The sequence below is a fragment of the Triturus cristatus genome, chromosome 1_2 (assembly GCF_964204655.1).
Source record: "Triturus cristatus chromosome 1_2, aTriCri1.1, whole genome shotgun sequence".
Classification (NCBI taxonomy): domain Eukaryota; kingdom Metazoa; phylum Chordata; class Amphibia; order Caudata; family Salamandridae; genus Triturus; species Triturus cristatus.
Window position 1 is genome coordinate 99,698,119 of NC_140580.1, and position 15,808 is coordinate 99,713,926.

The following is a 15,808-nucleotide window of genomic DNA, read 5'->3' on the forward strand; positions in this document are numbered from 1 at the left end:
CAGGCCCAATCCCTTCCATTTGGTACATGTAAGGCACCCCTAAGGAAGGCCCAAGGTAGCCCCATGGGCAGGTCGCAGTGTATTTAAAGGGTAGGACATGTACTGCTGTGTTTTACAAGTCCTGGTAGTGAAATACTGCTAATTTTGTTTTTCGCTACGGCAAGGTCTATCTCTCCCATAGGTTAGCATTTGATCTGTCTTATAACATCTTACAAGTGTATCTTACAATTGGGAGCTGATAGAAAATTGAAGTTTGGGGTCTCTGGACTCACAATTTAAAAAGACATCTTTTAGTAAAGTTGGCTTTAAATTGCAGGTCTGAAAATTTCACTTTTAGAAAGTTGGCATTTTCTTACTTTAACCATTCTGTGCCTCTGACTGTCTGCAGAATACACTTCTGGGTCAGCATGACAGTTCTGCTGTTTGTGCATTCACTCTAGACCAAGGGTCTCCATCCTTTATGTAATAAGTGCTATTTATTTCCAGTGAAATTCTTGCGGAGTCACAAATATTAATAGAGAAGTAATAGTTACCACATAAGACAAGAATCAAACAGGGAATTTAGAAGCACACTACTCACCCGTGAGGGTCTCAAGGCACCTGGGGTGGGGTGGGGTGGGGGGGCACCTCAGAGTCAACCGAAAAGTCAGGTCTTGAGGCTCTTCCTGAAGGTGTGCAGAGTAGGGGAGCGTCTATTGTTGACCGGGAGCTCGTTTCAGGCCTTAGCTGTGACATAGGAGAAGGCTCTTTCAACCGCTCTGTTTCTGTGGATGCACAGGATTTCTGCTAGGGCGAGGTCGGCGGAGCAGAGGTTTCTTTTGGGTGCGTGGAAGGAGAGTCTTTCATTAAGGTATTTGGGTCCGGTGTTGTGGAGAGAGTTATAGGCATGGGTGAGTAGCTCGAAGGTTATTCTCTTCTCGACGGGGAGCCAGTGGAGGTCTTGCAGGTGTTGGGTGATGTGTTCATGTCGTGGGATGCAGAGGATGAGTGGTGGCCGCGGCGTTCTGGATGGTCTGCGTAGCAGGGATTTGTTGATTCTGGCATAGAGGGCATTTCCATAGTCCATTCTTCTTGTCATGAGTGCGTGGAAGACGGTCTTTCTGGCTTCGGGGGGGATCCACTTGAAGTCCTTGCTAAGGCTGAGGACGGTGTTGAAGCAGGTGTGCGCAACAGTGTTGATCTGGTGGGTCATGTTGAGGGAGGAGTCGAGTATGATGCAGTGGTTCCAGGTGTGGTCCAAGGGGGTGGGGGGGGCTGCCGAGGGTGGTGGGCCACCAGTTGTTGTTCCATGCTGAGGGGTTGGGTCCGAGGACGAGGACTTCTGTCTTCTCCGAGTTGAGCTTCAGCCAGCTCGTGCTCATTCAGGCTGCAACGTCTTTCATTCCTTCCTGGAAGCTGAGTCTGGTGGCTTCGGGATCATAAGGAAGAGGATGAGCTGGGTGTCGTTGGCGTGTATACTATGCTGAGTCCATGCTGTCTGACGATGGCAGCGAGAGGGTCCATGTAGATGTTGAAGAGCGTGGGACTGAGCGATGATCCTTAGGGTATTCCGCAGTTGATCCCTGTGGGTTCGAAGAGGAAAGGCAAGAGTCTGATCCTTTGGGTTCTGTTGGCGATGAAGGAGCGGAGCCAGTCGAGGGCGGTTCCCTGTATGCCGGCGTCAGGAAGTCTGGCTGCGAGAGTGCGGTGGGAGACAGTGTCGAAGGCTTCGGAGGGGTCTAGCACGATGAGGGCCGCAGTGTGGCCTTGATCGAGGGGTGCGCGGATGTCGTCTGTGGTGGGTAGGAGGGCGGTCTCGGTGCTGTGGTTGCTGCAGAATACGGATTGGGAAGCGTAGAGGGTGGCGTTCTCTTCGATGAAGTTTGTCAGCTGGGCGTGGATGAGCTTCTCAGTGACTTTAGCTGTGAATGGAAGGAGAGAATACATTAGTGGCCACTGAATACACGATATCCAGCAATGATTAACTCAGTGCATCAGGCATGGTTGCCAGGAGTAATGTTAAAAAATGCTTTGCCATTGTGGAATGCCTATACATGGGTAAAACATAACTGCAATAGCTGCAATGCCCATTGCACCAAGCTAATAATATAGCGTAAAAGATATTTTGAAAATTCAATAATTTTGCCCTAACAGTAACTCATTATTTCTGCAAAATACACACATTTTTGCCTCAAATACATGCTTTTCAATATTGGTATACATATATTAGCACAACGAAGCAAAAGGTCCAAACTTAGTTCACTGGTCAGGACACAGAAAAGCTACTTACAGGCAGCTGGAGAGTTACCCATAGCTCATGACTCATGAGCTACTCTTTGGATAAGCCTGCTCTAGATAGTCACACAAAGGAAGCTGAGGTGTGCCTTGCATAGCCTGATGGCCCATCACCAGGGTGATGGGTCTTCCTGAGCTAGAGTGGTGGGAGGAGTTGACACTGAAAACTGAATAGCGCTGTGCCTGTCCTCACATAAAGAAGCCTCCACCTTCTGTAGTGTGTCTGGAGCCAGGGCAGGGAAAGGCAACACTTCTGGACTGACAACATTCTGCCAGGAAGAACAGCTGCATAAGCTGTCAGGAAGAACTGCTATTTTGCTGTTTGCTTTGCTTTGTTGGCCTGCTGCTGCATGTTGCTTCTTCCTGGAAGTGAAAGGACTGGACTTTGCTTTCTGTATCCTGTTTCCAAGGTTCTCCAAGGGATTGAGTTGAGCTTGCCTCCTATTAAGAAGTCTCTGAGCCATCAAAGACTTCACCTGCTAGTACCTGGGCTCTCCTGTTGAGATTCGTGACTTGCTAAGTGGTGAAAAATCCAGTTCCTGGGCCCTTGGAAGTGTATTTTAGTGATTTCAAGGAGCAAGGAGAAAATCCATGCATTGAGTCCAAGCATCTTTCGGAAGCGGAGTAGCACTGCCGAAACTCAACTCATCACTGCTGGCTGCAATCAGAGTGTGGTTTCTGCGGAACGCAATGGCCGTGACTGACAAAGCATGCCCCAGCTTTTCATCATAGTGCCTCTGAAAAACTGCAGCTGCGTGAGTCTCAAGCACCGTATCACCGAAGTCTGTGACACATCGCCCGACTCCAATACATAGCCTGCTTTAATGCTGTTGAATCAACGCAGCACAACTTGACTTTCAACGCATCATCGATGCATCATCCCTGGGCACCATTTTCTTCAACATTGCACCCCAGTAAGGAACTTAAGCCGCATGTCCGAAAATGGCGCATCACCTACCCTGCCCTTCCGGTAGGAACCAACTTATCATCCCCCTGCCCAGCAGTAGGCAACCAACGCCTCACCTCCATTGTAGCAGTAAGGAACTGACGCATTGCTTGTTTTTTCAGCACCTCACCTACCTTGTGCCAGGCATTATCTTTGATTTTTGACACATCTAAGGTACTTTGTCCTGATCAAGCACAACCACTGATTCTTAATAACTGAACTTTATTGAACCTTTGAAAAGTCATATCTTGACTTGTGTATGTTGTATATTTGTCCTTTTGGTCTTGTTTTATTCAGATAAATAATAGCTATTTTTGTAAACTGGTGTGAGGGGGAGAGAGAGGGTGTGTGTGTGTGTTACATATATATATATATATATATATATATATATATGTATATATATATGTATACATATACACACACACGAATACTTTACACATTGCCTCTGAAATACGCCTGACTGCTCTGTGCCAAGCTACCAAGGGGGTGAGCAGGGGTTATCTTAGCTGTGTGACTCTCTTACCCTGACTAGAGTGATGGTCCCTACTTGGACAGGCTGCAAACCACAGCCAACTAGAGACTCCATTTCTAACAATCACCAATATAGAAGAGGCATTGTTCAGTGACACAGAGCAGACATCAATCGGCCACACACATAGCAGGCTTCGATTAGTCCCAAATAACAGGCATCAATTAGCAATACAGAGCAGGCATCATTAGGAAGTGATAATGATGTATGACTCCCACGCCATTCCTAACTTTGTTTTCATAGACTTGTGAGAAAATATCGAAGATGTTGCGTGTTATGTGTTGGTGTCTGGAGGGGTTGATGAAGTGAGTGTTGCCAGTTTCGCGTTATTTGCTGATGAATAATGTTTGTCAGTTGGGTGACATCTTAAAGGATTTGCATCACGTTCTTGCTTCCACTCTACCGCTTGAGGAACAGGAGGTGATCACTCTTTTTGGTTTTTGGCTTTGGCGTGGACTTCCACAGCACTCTCTGACAACACCAGTTCCAAACACCAGGAAACTAATAACACTTAATATAAATATTTAATATTAATCCTAATATTACCCTGAAAGGCTCGGAGTTTTGGCTCGTTTTGATGATGATTGATTTCTCCAAACTGGAGAAAGTGATGACATTAGCTTTTGAAGTTCCACGAGGCATTTGAACTGATTAGAGTAACTGGAAAGTCAAACAGGGACAGGGGATCGAGAGGCGATTTGGGTGGGGGGGCGAGGGTAGCGACGGACTTGTGAAGGCAGTTGTGATCTTTTTCAGAAAACGTGGGATAGCTCACCCATGGCCAACTCACCCATATTTTATAAGAGGTCTATCTTTTTGGTCTTCATCACATGTTAGTTGACAAAATGTCATCATGTCTTAACCTACATTGTGGCCTTTAAGGCTAGTGGGTGAATTCCCTTAATGTCATCTGGAGAACTACACAGCTTACAGGGTACTGATCCCCAGTGCTCAGGGCATCAGCTTCCAAGGCATATGCCAGAACAGAGATGTTCACACGTATCCCCCGGGCTGCCTCCTGCATTTAGTTTGCTGCCTTTTGGGCAAACTACTAATGGAGAGACCACTACAATACAGACTCCAGTGTCTCTCAATTTGTAATCACTTGTACTGTCTCAATCCCCTCTTCTGCTTTGGAATCCGACTCATTAGCCTGGTGGGAGACACCACAGTTCAGCCCTATCCTGGTAGCCTCAGCGGAAGGCAGACTAGTGTGGGATCCCTCCTGGTGACTCCTACCGCCCCCATACTGCTTTACCCAGCAGGAACTAAGCAATCGTGTTGTTTCACCCACAGGTCTCTGCCACCACCAGTGCCACATGGAAACTGCATCTGCACTCTGGCCAAAGCCTGTAGCCCAGAACACTTGCATAAACATTAAAAGTTAGATGAAACAAGCCTTGCATACTAAGTTGAATTTACAGTACCTATAGGTGACCTTGATAGTACAGTTGCTCTATATGTAAATGTTGTTGAATTTGTAGCTTACATCTACACCAACACACTATCAAATAGTAATGATGTAGCAGGGTAGAAATATACATAGGGTTAATAACTTTGAAGTGTATATTACTGTGACGTCTCATGCCATAGAATCAGTATGCCTTGGGTAATTGTACAGAAGAACACTCGCCTTACATGAACCAGCTGCCCGTGCAGGCAGAGTGCTTTTTATTTACCTGCATTATCAGCGGGGAGTACAAGTGTGCATGTGTTTTGGTACTACTTAAAGGGGCCAGGCGTATTTACGAAGTTATGACATAACATCACTCCAGAAAACTAAGTGTGACAAACTGCACAGGAATAGCCTGGTGGAAATATGAGAATGCATAGCCCTTCAGCTTTACCATTTGCCCTGAGTGAGGCAAGAAAAAGGATTGCCCATTCCCACCTCTCCTAGATTGCATGAGTGTCTCCAGACAGCCAGACTTTCTTTCATCTTCGTGAATGTTTCCATCTCTTTTTTTTTTCTTTTCAGAGTTTTATATAGCGCAAACTTGACCCGAATGGGGTATCAGAGCGCTTTACATAGCACCGGTTGCGTTACATGAGGACATATTCATTTTTTGTTAGGCACGGGAGAGATTAAGTGATTTGCCCAGAATCACAGGATGTTCAGCGCCATTGCCGAGACTCGAACCCAGTTCCTCAGATCTCTGCATTGACCCTAGCGTGGCGTGTGAGTAACATCCACACGAGGTGGGTGTAAGTTGTGGGGTGCATTGCTGTCTAACTGACTTATATTGCAGTTCTACATGTTCATTTCTTAAATTCCCTGGACTTCCCTAGATTGATGTGAAAAAAAAGGTGCTATGACTGATAGCTCCTTCTGTATCGCTGTTACCCTCGTGATGCTTTGATATGTCATGATCATAGGCCAGGCATAGAATGGCATACAGCACTATCAACCAGGAGAGCAATCTAGGACACGGGCCTAGTCTCCCTCTAAAACGTCCGGGCCATTTCCTTGCCAATTGCTTTGGGCATCCCTTGGAGTCCTAAAGCATCTCAATGTCCGATTGGGATTCCAAAGCTTCTGGTGGATAGAGGTTAATACATATTTTTTTTACAGTCACTGACTCAATCAGTCTAGCGTATCAGTCTCCTTCGTAAAACGCTCTTTGGCTCTATTTGTGGCTCAAGTTTTTTTTTGCTGGCTGTGATCACCTAGACCAGGGGGTTGTTATTGTGAGACGGTGGCCTGGTATATGCTGTCCGCTAATTAAAGTGGGCACCCTGTACAAGTACACACGAACCTTATGATGTATGAGGTCAAAGATAACCTTTAGAAAGCTATCCTAGTGGTAGCTGTGGAGAGCAGCCTTCAGGCTTAATCTTGAAGGAATGTAAAGTTGCTTATTTTACCAGAATATCACCTCCTGAATGGCTAAATGAAAGGAGAACCACACAGTAGTTATATAAAAATATGTACTTATTACTATAACACTTTCTAGTACCCTCTACATGAGGTTAGAACACAAATCACATAATACTGGATCAATAGAACATTCGTAAGTAGCACAATACACAACGGGCTCCAGGGGGAGATCGAACCATATACGAAACAAATGGTATAACAATCACGACTTGACTAGACACAGTGCCTAGAGCACGTAGAATCACTGGGATCCCAAGGAACCACCCAAGGCAGTGACACAGGGAGCCCACAGAGGACGGGTGCAGTGAGGAAACATGACCGCGTGCTCCGTACAACTCTATGGGAGAGTCGCGGTTGTAAAGTTATATTTTAAGGACACTTCTAGGAGGACTTCAAGCAAACCATTTGGAACATAAGAGGTTCTAGAGCCAACCCACCAGTGAGTACCAAGGTACCCGTGTTACCTATCACAGAGGACCTGGGTGCATAGGGGTCAATTGGTGTCGGAAACCTTCGTCGTTTTCAATGGAGAGCTGCAAAGAAGTACTGCTGCTGGGAAGGTGAAGAGTGTCTGGTGGAATCCAAGCCAGGATTCTAGGTGAGAGGAACCTGAAAGCAGAGGGGACAGAGTCTGGGTCACTTCAGGTGTCCAGGGGCTCATTAGTCGAATGACCACCGATGTCGGGTACTTCAGGTGCGACAAAGGGATGCTTGACTCTGCAGCCACGGGGACCAGGAGATGTTGAGGATGACCAGGATCCAGAGGTGAGCTGCCCCATGAAGGATGTTGAGTGCTGAGGGGCCGAGCTGGAGCACCAGCAAACCTGGGCAAATGCAACCCACGCAGGAAGGACAAACAGGTTACGCTGTGGACCAGCAAGGTCCAGGGGACTCTCCAAGCAATGGAGAGTTCAGGGCACATCTGGAGCAACCAGGGAAGTCCAAGAACAAACAAGGTGACCCTCGCCAGGACCCACAGGCCAACGGACCAGTAGTCGAGAGGAGACCTCAAGCAGATTTGCAAAGCACCAGCCCATGGAGCACTCAGTGCGAGGAGGCTGGATTTCTTCGGTGCAAATACTGCTCGGGTCAGGACTACACGGAGTCCAACTCCAATGCACAGGCTCGGGAATCGCCGACAAGCATATGCACTTGCAAATGTACGCGGTGCACAGGGGTTCGGGTCATGCGGTCCGCACGAGGGATACTGGTCTCAGAATTGCTGAGAGGGTAGATCGACCTCCGGGACCTTCGGAAACCCACCTCCTGTGTTGCTGAAATCTTCGGAGTCCTCAGGAGCTCGGGTGCAGCAAGCTGGTCAGATGTGCTTAGGTGCCTGCTAGTGCAGGGGAGCAACTCCTTTACTCCAAGGGAGATTCTTCTGTCGCCCAGCGTCGTGAAGACAGTCGAAGTACTTGGTTTCTTATTATTGTAGAATCTTGTCCAGGTAAAATCTAAACTCCTGTAGCCAGGTAACCCACTTTATACCCACCAGAAAGGGTTGGACAGATTCAGGGGACCCTCCTAGGGGAGGGGCAGGACAGAGTGGTGACTACACCCATGTCCTTTGTCAAGTTTCGCACCAGCGCAGGAGCCAATGGCCCCCGAAACTGGTTTGAGCTGGACTATGCACAGGAACACCAAATGTGGCCCCAGTGCAGACTTTCTGGCACTCTGAGCGCACCCACCCAGCCCAATACACTAAACCCTGTCTGGGAGGTGGTTACACCTCCCTGTAACAAGATGCCTATTGTCATGCCTTCGTCTGCTCGAGCTTGGCTCAGCAGCAGGAGAGCAGAATCGTGTCTGTGGCTGGCAGCATCCATTTTGTGCTGCCTGGGTCGAGAAAGCTGGTACCGGGTAGACCGGTGACCCACAGTAGTGGTTTCAGAAGGGTGGAATCATACCTCCCACACCAGTTACTGGTGTGGAGGTATGATTCCATGATGTTTGACACCAAACACGACATATTTCTAAGCAGCCGTTTTAAAGTTACCATTTACTGCGAGGTTATAATGCAACTTAACCTATATGTCTGGCTGCATCACAGACAACCCCAGAGAATGGTCTCCGAAGGCTGCAGAGGGGCTCTGCTCATGCAGGGGCACCCTCTCACATAAAACCCAGCACCCTGCCTTCAGGATTGATAAGGCCTGCCATAAGGGGGACTGATAGGTTTTTAAGTGTACTGATTTAGATAGATATAGTGAACCTATATCTAAGTAAGCAGTGCAAGCACCAGCTTGCAGAGGCTGCTGTAGCAGACCTGTTGTGTCATTTTGAATGGCCTCTCATGGGTGGCATAATACATGCTTCAGCCCAGGGGAGGCCTCTGGGGTACTTATGCCCTGGGTACATGGTGTACCATATACTAGGGACTGATAAGGGTACCCCAGTATCCAATTTGCAGTGTACCTAAAGTACATACATAGCAATTTAAGGGAGAAAGCAGATAGACTGGGGTCCTGGATAGTAGGATCCTAATCAGACTAGTCCAAAAACAGTGAGACATCAGCAAAAAAGTGTGGGTAACCATAGGAAGCAGCTACTACCTTCCTACATGTATGTTCCTGGAGCTTGTGTTAAAAATGTTCCTGTCTGTATTTTTAACCCAAAGTTTGTTCAGCATTCTCTGCCACACAAGGCATTGTTTTGTTATCTGCATTTTTTAACTCACGTTCTCCAAAGAAGATATCCAAACTGTCTAAGGATGTCTGTCGCACTCTCTAAATATTTCTTCAAACGATCTGCTCTTCCCATGGGTCAGGACTCCTACAATAAACATCACTACTAGTGACCTTTCATCAGTGGATCGGGTTGGCATTTTCCTCTGCTTAGGCAATTGCAAGGCCGATTCCCATTCTTGGTTCCCATAGTCAGATCCCAAATATCCAGGTATTTGGGGGATGGTGACTTGTGACATTAGGTGAGATGCATCTCTCGCAGGAGCACTTGGACATATTCAAGGACAGTATTCTTTTCAATTTGTATGACTGATGAAAGTGCAAACTGCTAGCTATGCTCTGAATTAGTTACAACTGTAAAGAAGAAGAGAAATGACATGTTAATGTTTTAGTATGTACCACACATCTTCATTAAACCAAGCCGGTCTTTCTTCGTCTCTGTTCTTAAGCTTCCTCCCACCCAATCCATGTGGTGTTTTTGCTGATCCCAGGATATACTACTTTGGCCCAAACAGTAGTTTTTTGTAGTGAGAAATATTTGAAACTATGGCCTGCTGCAGGTTTGGTTTAAAAAAAATAATAATTATACAGAGCCTTAAAAGGACAGGTGTAGTTTCTTGTCTCTGTAAGTGGACTCATCACTTGGTTAGTAAATGCTGCCAGGGGGAGGTGCTAGACACTGTGTAGCGAACGTAATCAACAAACTGGGCTCAATCATAACTTTCTCCCACTTTGCTCCTAGAGGGCATAAAGCTGCCCTCTTTGAAGAAAAGCCGGAGAGCATCACCCATTGGGGCGCATTGGCTCAGTCGTCCAGTGTTTTTGGTATTTGGGTGCATGACGTAAATATCACCCAACATGACAGCCAATACCTTCTCTTCAAGGTGAGATCAGTTGATCAAATAAATCCTTTCATCGGTCAATAGTTTTGAATACACTTGTTGCTTTTCCCTACCTGAAACAGTATTCCTCACATCTTCGGAACCAAACAGTTACACCGAGAACACCGGGTAAACAGCGAGCTGACCATATTATGACAGAGAGCGGGGACATTGGTGGCCACCACACTAAGCAAAGCTTAAGCATAAAATGATATGTTACGTTAAATTGTGCAGACTGTTTCCAATTCCTTTTTCTATGTTTTTCTCCAGAAATTGATGATGGGAACACAAGCATCAACAACAACCACAGAGGAACGTCCAGGTGGATGGTGTCACTGGAGAATCTTCTAGAAGATCCAGAAGGAGTTAAACAATTCAGGGTATATAGCTGTCTTTCTTCTTGTGTGACTTTCTTTCTAAATGAAATTATTGTATGTTGACTCTTTTAAAGTTATACACTGGTCCTACATCCGAATCAGAGAGTTAAGCCTGGAATGAGTCTGTCAGTCTGCTATGTTCCAAGATTCATTAATGTAGGACTGCAGAAAATTGTGGCTGAGCATGGTCTCTCAAAACAGTGGGACAGATTTACAAGCCCCATGCGCCACATTTACGCCACCGTTGCGTCACTTCTGTGACACTGCAGCGGCGTAAACCATGTGCCACGTTGCGCCCCATTTACAACGCGACGCATCTAGGGAGAGGTGTTCTGTCGCAGGGACGCCACGTAAAAATGACGCAGTGAAATCTAAAAGATTTCACTGAGTCACTTTTACGTCCATGCTACGTCAAAACTCTGCACCTGCTTGAAGCAGGTGTAAGGAGTGACAGGAGTGACGCAGCATGTTAGGCATAGGGCCCCCCGAGCATTGCTGGAATAGCGTCGCGCTTGCAACGCGACTCCAGCAATGCGCCGCCCTTACGCCACAGGATGCGACACGCATCGCCCTATCCTTGCGCCACGGTGCGCCGCATTGTAAATGCGACGCATTCGTAGTGGCGCAGGGAGGGAATTGAGTGTTGCATGTTTTCTGGCAGATCCCTGCTGATTTGCAGGGATGCGCCAGAACTCGTAAATCTGCCCCAGTATTTGTACATGTAGATGGACCTCTGCTCAATATGTGAATTCTGCTGTGTTGAAGTGTCTCCATCTATTCTCGTTGTCTAATATCAATTTGCCCTTAAATTCGGAATTGGAAAGCTGTGAAGTTCACTCTTACATCTTTAGATTTTCTCTTGGCGTTAGAGCTTGAATTTCTAGGTGACCCCCCATCCCCGTTCTTCTAGCTCGTTCGCCAGTACACTGATGATCTGAACAGCTGTTGCAGTGATTCGCAGCATCTGGAGAACATACATACATAAGACATGAAAGTCCATTTTTCTCTGCACAGGCAATTGCCGACCAACAGGCAAGGCTTGCCCTTTAACAATATGCCTCTTGGGATGATCCCAGACTTACAGCATCGAGCCATGAACTTTATATGGAATTCGTTTCTAGCCTTTTTTACTTTCAAATGCAGGAGAATCACCCAGTCCGGGAGGGTATCCAGTGAACAAGCGGTGATGGGTCCAAAAAGGTCCGACAAAGAGGGCCCAGCTTCTGCAGCGGCAAAAGCCCATTCGGGGTAACTCCAGATCAGACTCCAGGGCATTTAGACAATTTCCGTTTTTTTCTCATAATACTTCAATTTGGTAATTGTGTTACCACAAAGGATAATCATGACACGACATTGCTTCAAATCTAGCATTAACTTCGGTTTAACATGTGGAAATGATGTTTCTACACATTTACACATTTAAAGGTGTAAAAACTTCCAAGGTGCAAAGTTGGTATGAGTTTTTGGCGGTGCTACCAGGCAAGGATTTTCCATTCTGTGACTACCACATCGGTTACAACCGCAAAACTGTGTTAACTGAACCGAAATCAACTACTTCACATTTAACATCTTTTACAACTTTCCTGGCCTTCTCGAAAGGTGGGCGGCACAATTAATGAAGATGACCTCCTTCCAGGGCGGGTGTCTCATAAACTTCAGAATATGGGGGCAGATTTATGTTCCCTGGCGCATCCCTGCAAATCAGCATGGATGCGCCAAGGAAGATGCGTCACGCAAGTTTGCCCTTGCGCCACCGCAGATGCGCCGCATTTACAATGCGGTGCATCGTGGCGCAAGGACAAGCAGATACGTGACGCATCTGCCGGCTTAAGGTTGGCGCAGTGCTGAAGTTGCGTCGCAAGCACGACGCAACTTCAGCACTGTTCCAACCTACCCTATCTCTAACATGGTGCGTCAAGCCTTACGCCTGCTTCAAGTAGGCGCAGGGTTTTGACGCATCAGCATTGGGAAAGTGACTCAATGAAATCTTATAGATTTCACTGAGTCACTTTTCAGGGGCGGTCCTGCGACGGAACGCCCCCCCTGAGTAGAAACGCCCACATGAAACCTGACGCAGGTTTCATGTGGCGCAGGGCTTTACATCGTGACGCATCTCCATAGATGCGTCACGATGTAAATGGGGCGCAACATGGCGCAGGGTTTACGTCGCGTCACAAAAGTGACGCAACGGCAGCGTAAAAGTGGCGCAAATCTGATATAAATCTGCCCCATGGTGAAGAGTTTGGTGAAGTCAAGGAAACCGAGAGCGTGCAACACAGGCACGGTGGGAGCTAGTTCTAATTAAAAAAAACATTTTTAATGTATTGTCTTACATGGTACTTCTATAGCTACTGCTGTATCACATATAAGACCTAAACAGAACTTCACACCTTAGTTTCTTATCGCTCAGATGCACTGTAAGTACCTGGGGCTGCTATTAGCCACATTAACAGTGTCAACCTGGGACTGATGAAAGGCGGAGTTGGCCTTGCAAGAATTTAGAGCTGTAACGCTCAAACCACATTAGACATCAGCAAGGGAACTTAACTCACTGACCAATATTGCCAGCTGCTGCCTGAAGATATATTCCCAGCTTTACAAAAGTGTCAACAAACGCTCAGCACTGTCAGGCTTGGGACATACACAGCGCTGGGAGGCCTTCGGGTAAAACTCCAGACTAGACCAGTCTAGACACACCACGCACTTTTTAGTTCAAAAGAACGCGACGTGCACAATAAATAAACACTACTTCAAGTACAGCATTATTCACAGCAGTTATAGAGTGGTGTGCTATCACGTGACTCGATTTCTCATACTCTGGAGGGTGAATGGTCGCGTAGGGTTTCCAGGACTGGACCCTGGCGCATCCTGGCTTCTCGCTGCCCCCTGCAGAGGTTCCTTTCATCATTTGAGCTATTTTTACCGAATGCAATATGAACACTGAGGGGCCCATACGCCTGTTCAAGGTCTCGCTCTCCGTCCTGCTGTTTGGGCCGTGCCTCCTCATTTTTAGTTCATCAATCCTGACAACTTAAATCCAAGCACCACAAAGTGAATTGTCTCTGGGCACCTTAATAGTATCTTCTATTAACCCCCAGTTCAACGATATTTGCTTTATCAACCAAGACGATGACAGGCTGAGTCAGCTCCACTGGGACTCAAACATTTGACATGTAGGTTATTCACCATCAGGCCGCAAGCTCGCAACCCACTGAGCTATCTTACCATCTCCATGTTGCATATCCCTGTTGTGGTTACAAAGCCTGCAGCTATTCTTCGTGAACACAAGGAAAGCAAACTCTAAGAACTTCTGCCGGTTGTTGTTGGAAAGAGGTTGGAGTGTAAGTGCGTCACAGCTTCTCTAGCGCGCGTGGTCTTAGCTGATCCATTTCCGACTCCGCTCCTCACCGCCTCGCGCCAGAATGCAATTTATTTAAACACTGTTTCGGAAGAACCTGATGTATCTCTTCTTCGTTTACTTAAGTTGATTTATTATCAACAAGGATATTATTTGGATTTTTTTTATATCTCATCTCCACGAAGCCATGTAGTTATCTAACAGAGGCATCTCCTTGTAGTTTGTAGACGCGCTAATGGTATGCTCTCTCATTGGTGCCGCGAGGCCCTACCTGTGCGTCAGGGTGGCACCAAGACACCCACGTTCCCTCCAGCCGGCCCATGTCACTGCCACTTCCGGGCCATGTTGAACAAGTGAATTTCCGATGTTCCGTCTGTACCTACGGTCGAAGTGCATGAAACAAGTATGGGACCTGTCATCCTGTGCACATGGCGGGCGGGGTTAGTGAGTGAGGGCTAGAGTCCGGAAAATAACTAAAAAGAACAAAATATTCTGCATCTATATTGTTGGACTTTTACCTAAATGCAACTGCATATAAAATATGAGACACACACTTCAAATGAAAGCCAAACGCAAATATAAGAAAGTTAAACGAATACTTACAGCCAACTTCACACAACTCTGGTCTACTGATCTCCAGGACCGTGAGCCAACTTCATCAGCCACATCACAGACTTTGTCACCCCTCTAGCCATCGACGTCAGAGCCTACATCCTCCTAAGAGACTTTAATTTTCACCTAGAAAACCTGACCAACTGCAACTCAGTCACACTCCTCAAAAGCCTCGGTAACCTCATATTCACCCAACATGTCTCAGCCCCACCTACACTGCTGGACACATGCTGGACCCCACCCATACATCATTTATTAGCATTGCGATCAACGCATCCAACTCCATCACTGGACCAACCACACCATTGTCAGCTTCTCAATCAACATTCCCCACTACAGAAGATCCACCACAACAGGCATAGACCGCCAATATTGGAATAGCATATCAGAGGTGGATTGGGCTTCTGCCCCGTGCAAAAACCAACTGGACAACACAGGCCACATAGCTAGAGATATCAATACCTTTAACATATGTCTCACCACCTACCACGACACCAAGGCATCTCGTAAAAGAAGCCAAGTTGCAAGAATGCAAATTAAGGCCAGCTGGTACATGAAGGAACTCAGAATGACAAAACAGTACTGCAAACAACTAGAATAGACATGGAGGGCAAGCCAGGAAGAATCGTACTAGGATGTTTTCAAATCTGCCCAGAGGCGCTACCACCAGCAAATCCAGGAAACCAAAAGAAATGTCCTAGTGGACCCTGTCAACAGCAGCTGGAACAGCAGCAAAGAAATGTTTGCAATCATCAGGGACTTCCCCACTCAATCAGAAACCTCCAGCAACATTACTCCAACCCAAGAGCTGTGCAACGACCTCTGAGACTTTTTCGGCAGCAAAGTCACAGCAATCTACAACAACTTCGACAACACAACCAGACCCCATCAACCTTGCACTAAGACTCCCAGTATCAGACAAAGACAACGCCTTGACCACATAAAACACCATCTTTACAGAGGAAACCACAACAATCATGAAGATCATCTACTCCGGGCCCCATCAAACCCTGCTCCCAACACCCTTTTGATAAAGGTTCAGTCCCTATCAGCAAAGTGCTCACCTCTATCCTCAACACCTCCATGAACACAGCAACTTTCCCAGAAACCTGGAAGCAGGTAGCTGTCTATGCCCTCCTGAAGAAGCCCTCTGCCGACCCAGTGAAGCTTGCAAACTACTGTCCAATCTCCATCCTACCATATCCAGCAAATGTTTTTGAAAAGCCATCAACAGATACCTCGCTGATTATCTCACTAACCATCAACTAC

General features: G+C 46.8%; 1 protein-coding gene across 3 annotated transcripts in view; it reads left to right on the top strand.

The window, feature by feature from the left end:
- Window positions 1-15,808, top strand: part of RGS10 (regulator of G protein signaling 10) — a 138,470-nt gene that overhangs the window by 71,025 nt on the left and 51,637 nt on the right. For all 3 annotated transcript variants that reach the window (XM_085602885.1, XM_085602899.1, XM_085602891.1), the window contains exon 2: window positions 10,463-10,572. In XM_085602885.1, coding sequence (XP_085459011.1) covers window positions 10,463-10,572 — 110 coding nt within the window. The remainder of the gene's footprint in view (window positions 1-10,462; window positions 10,573-15,808) is intronic.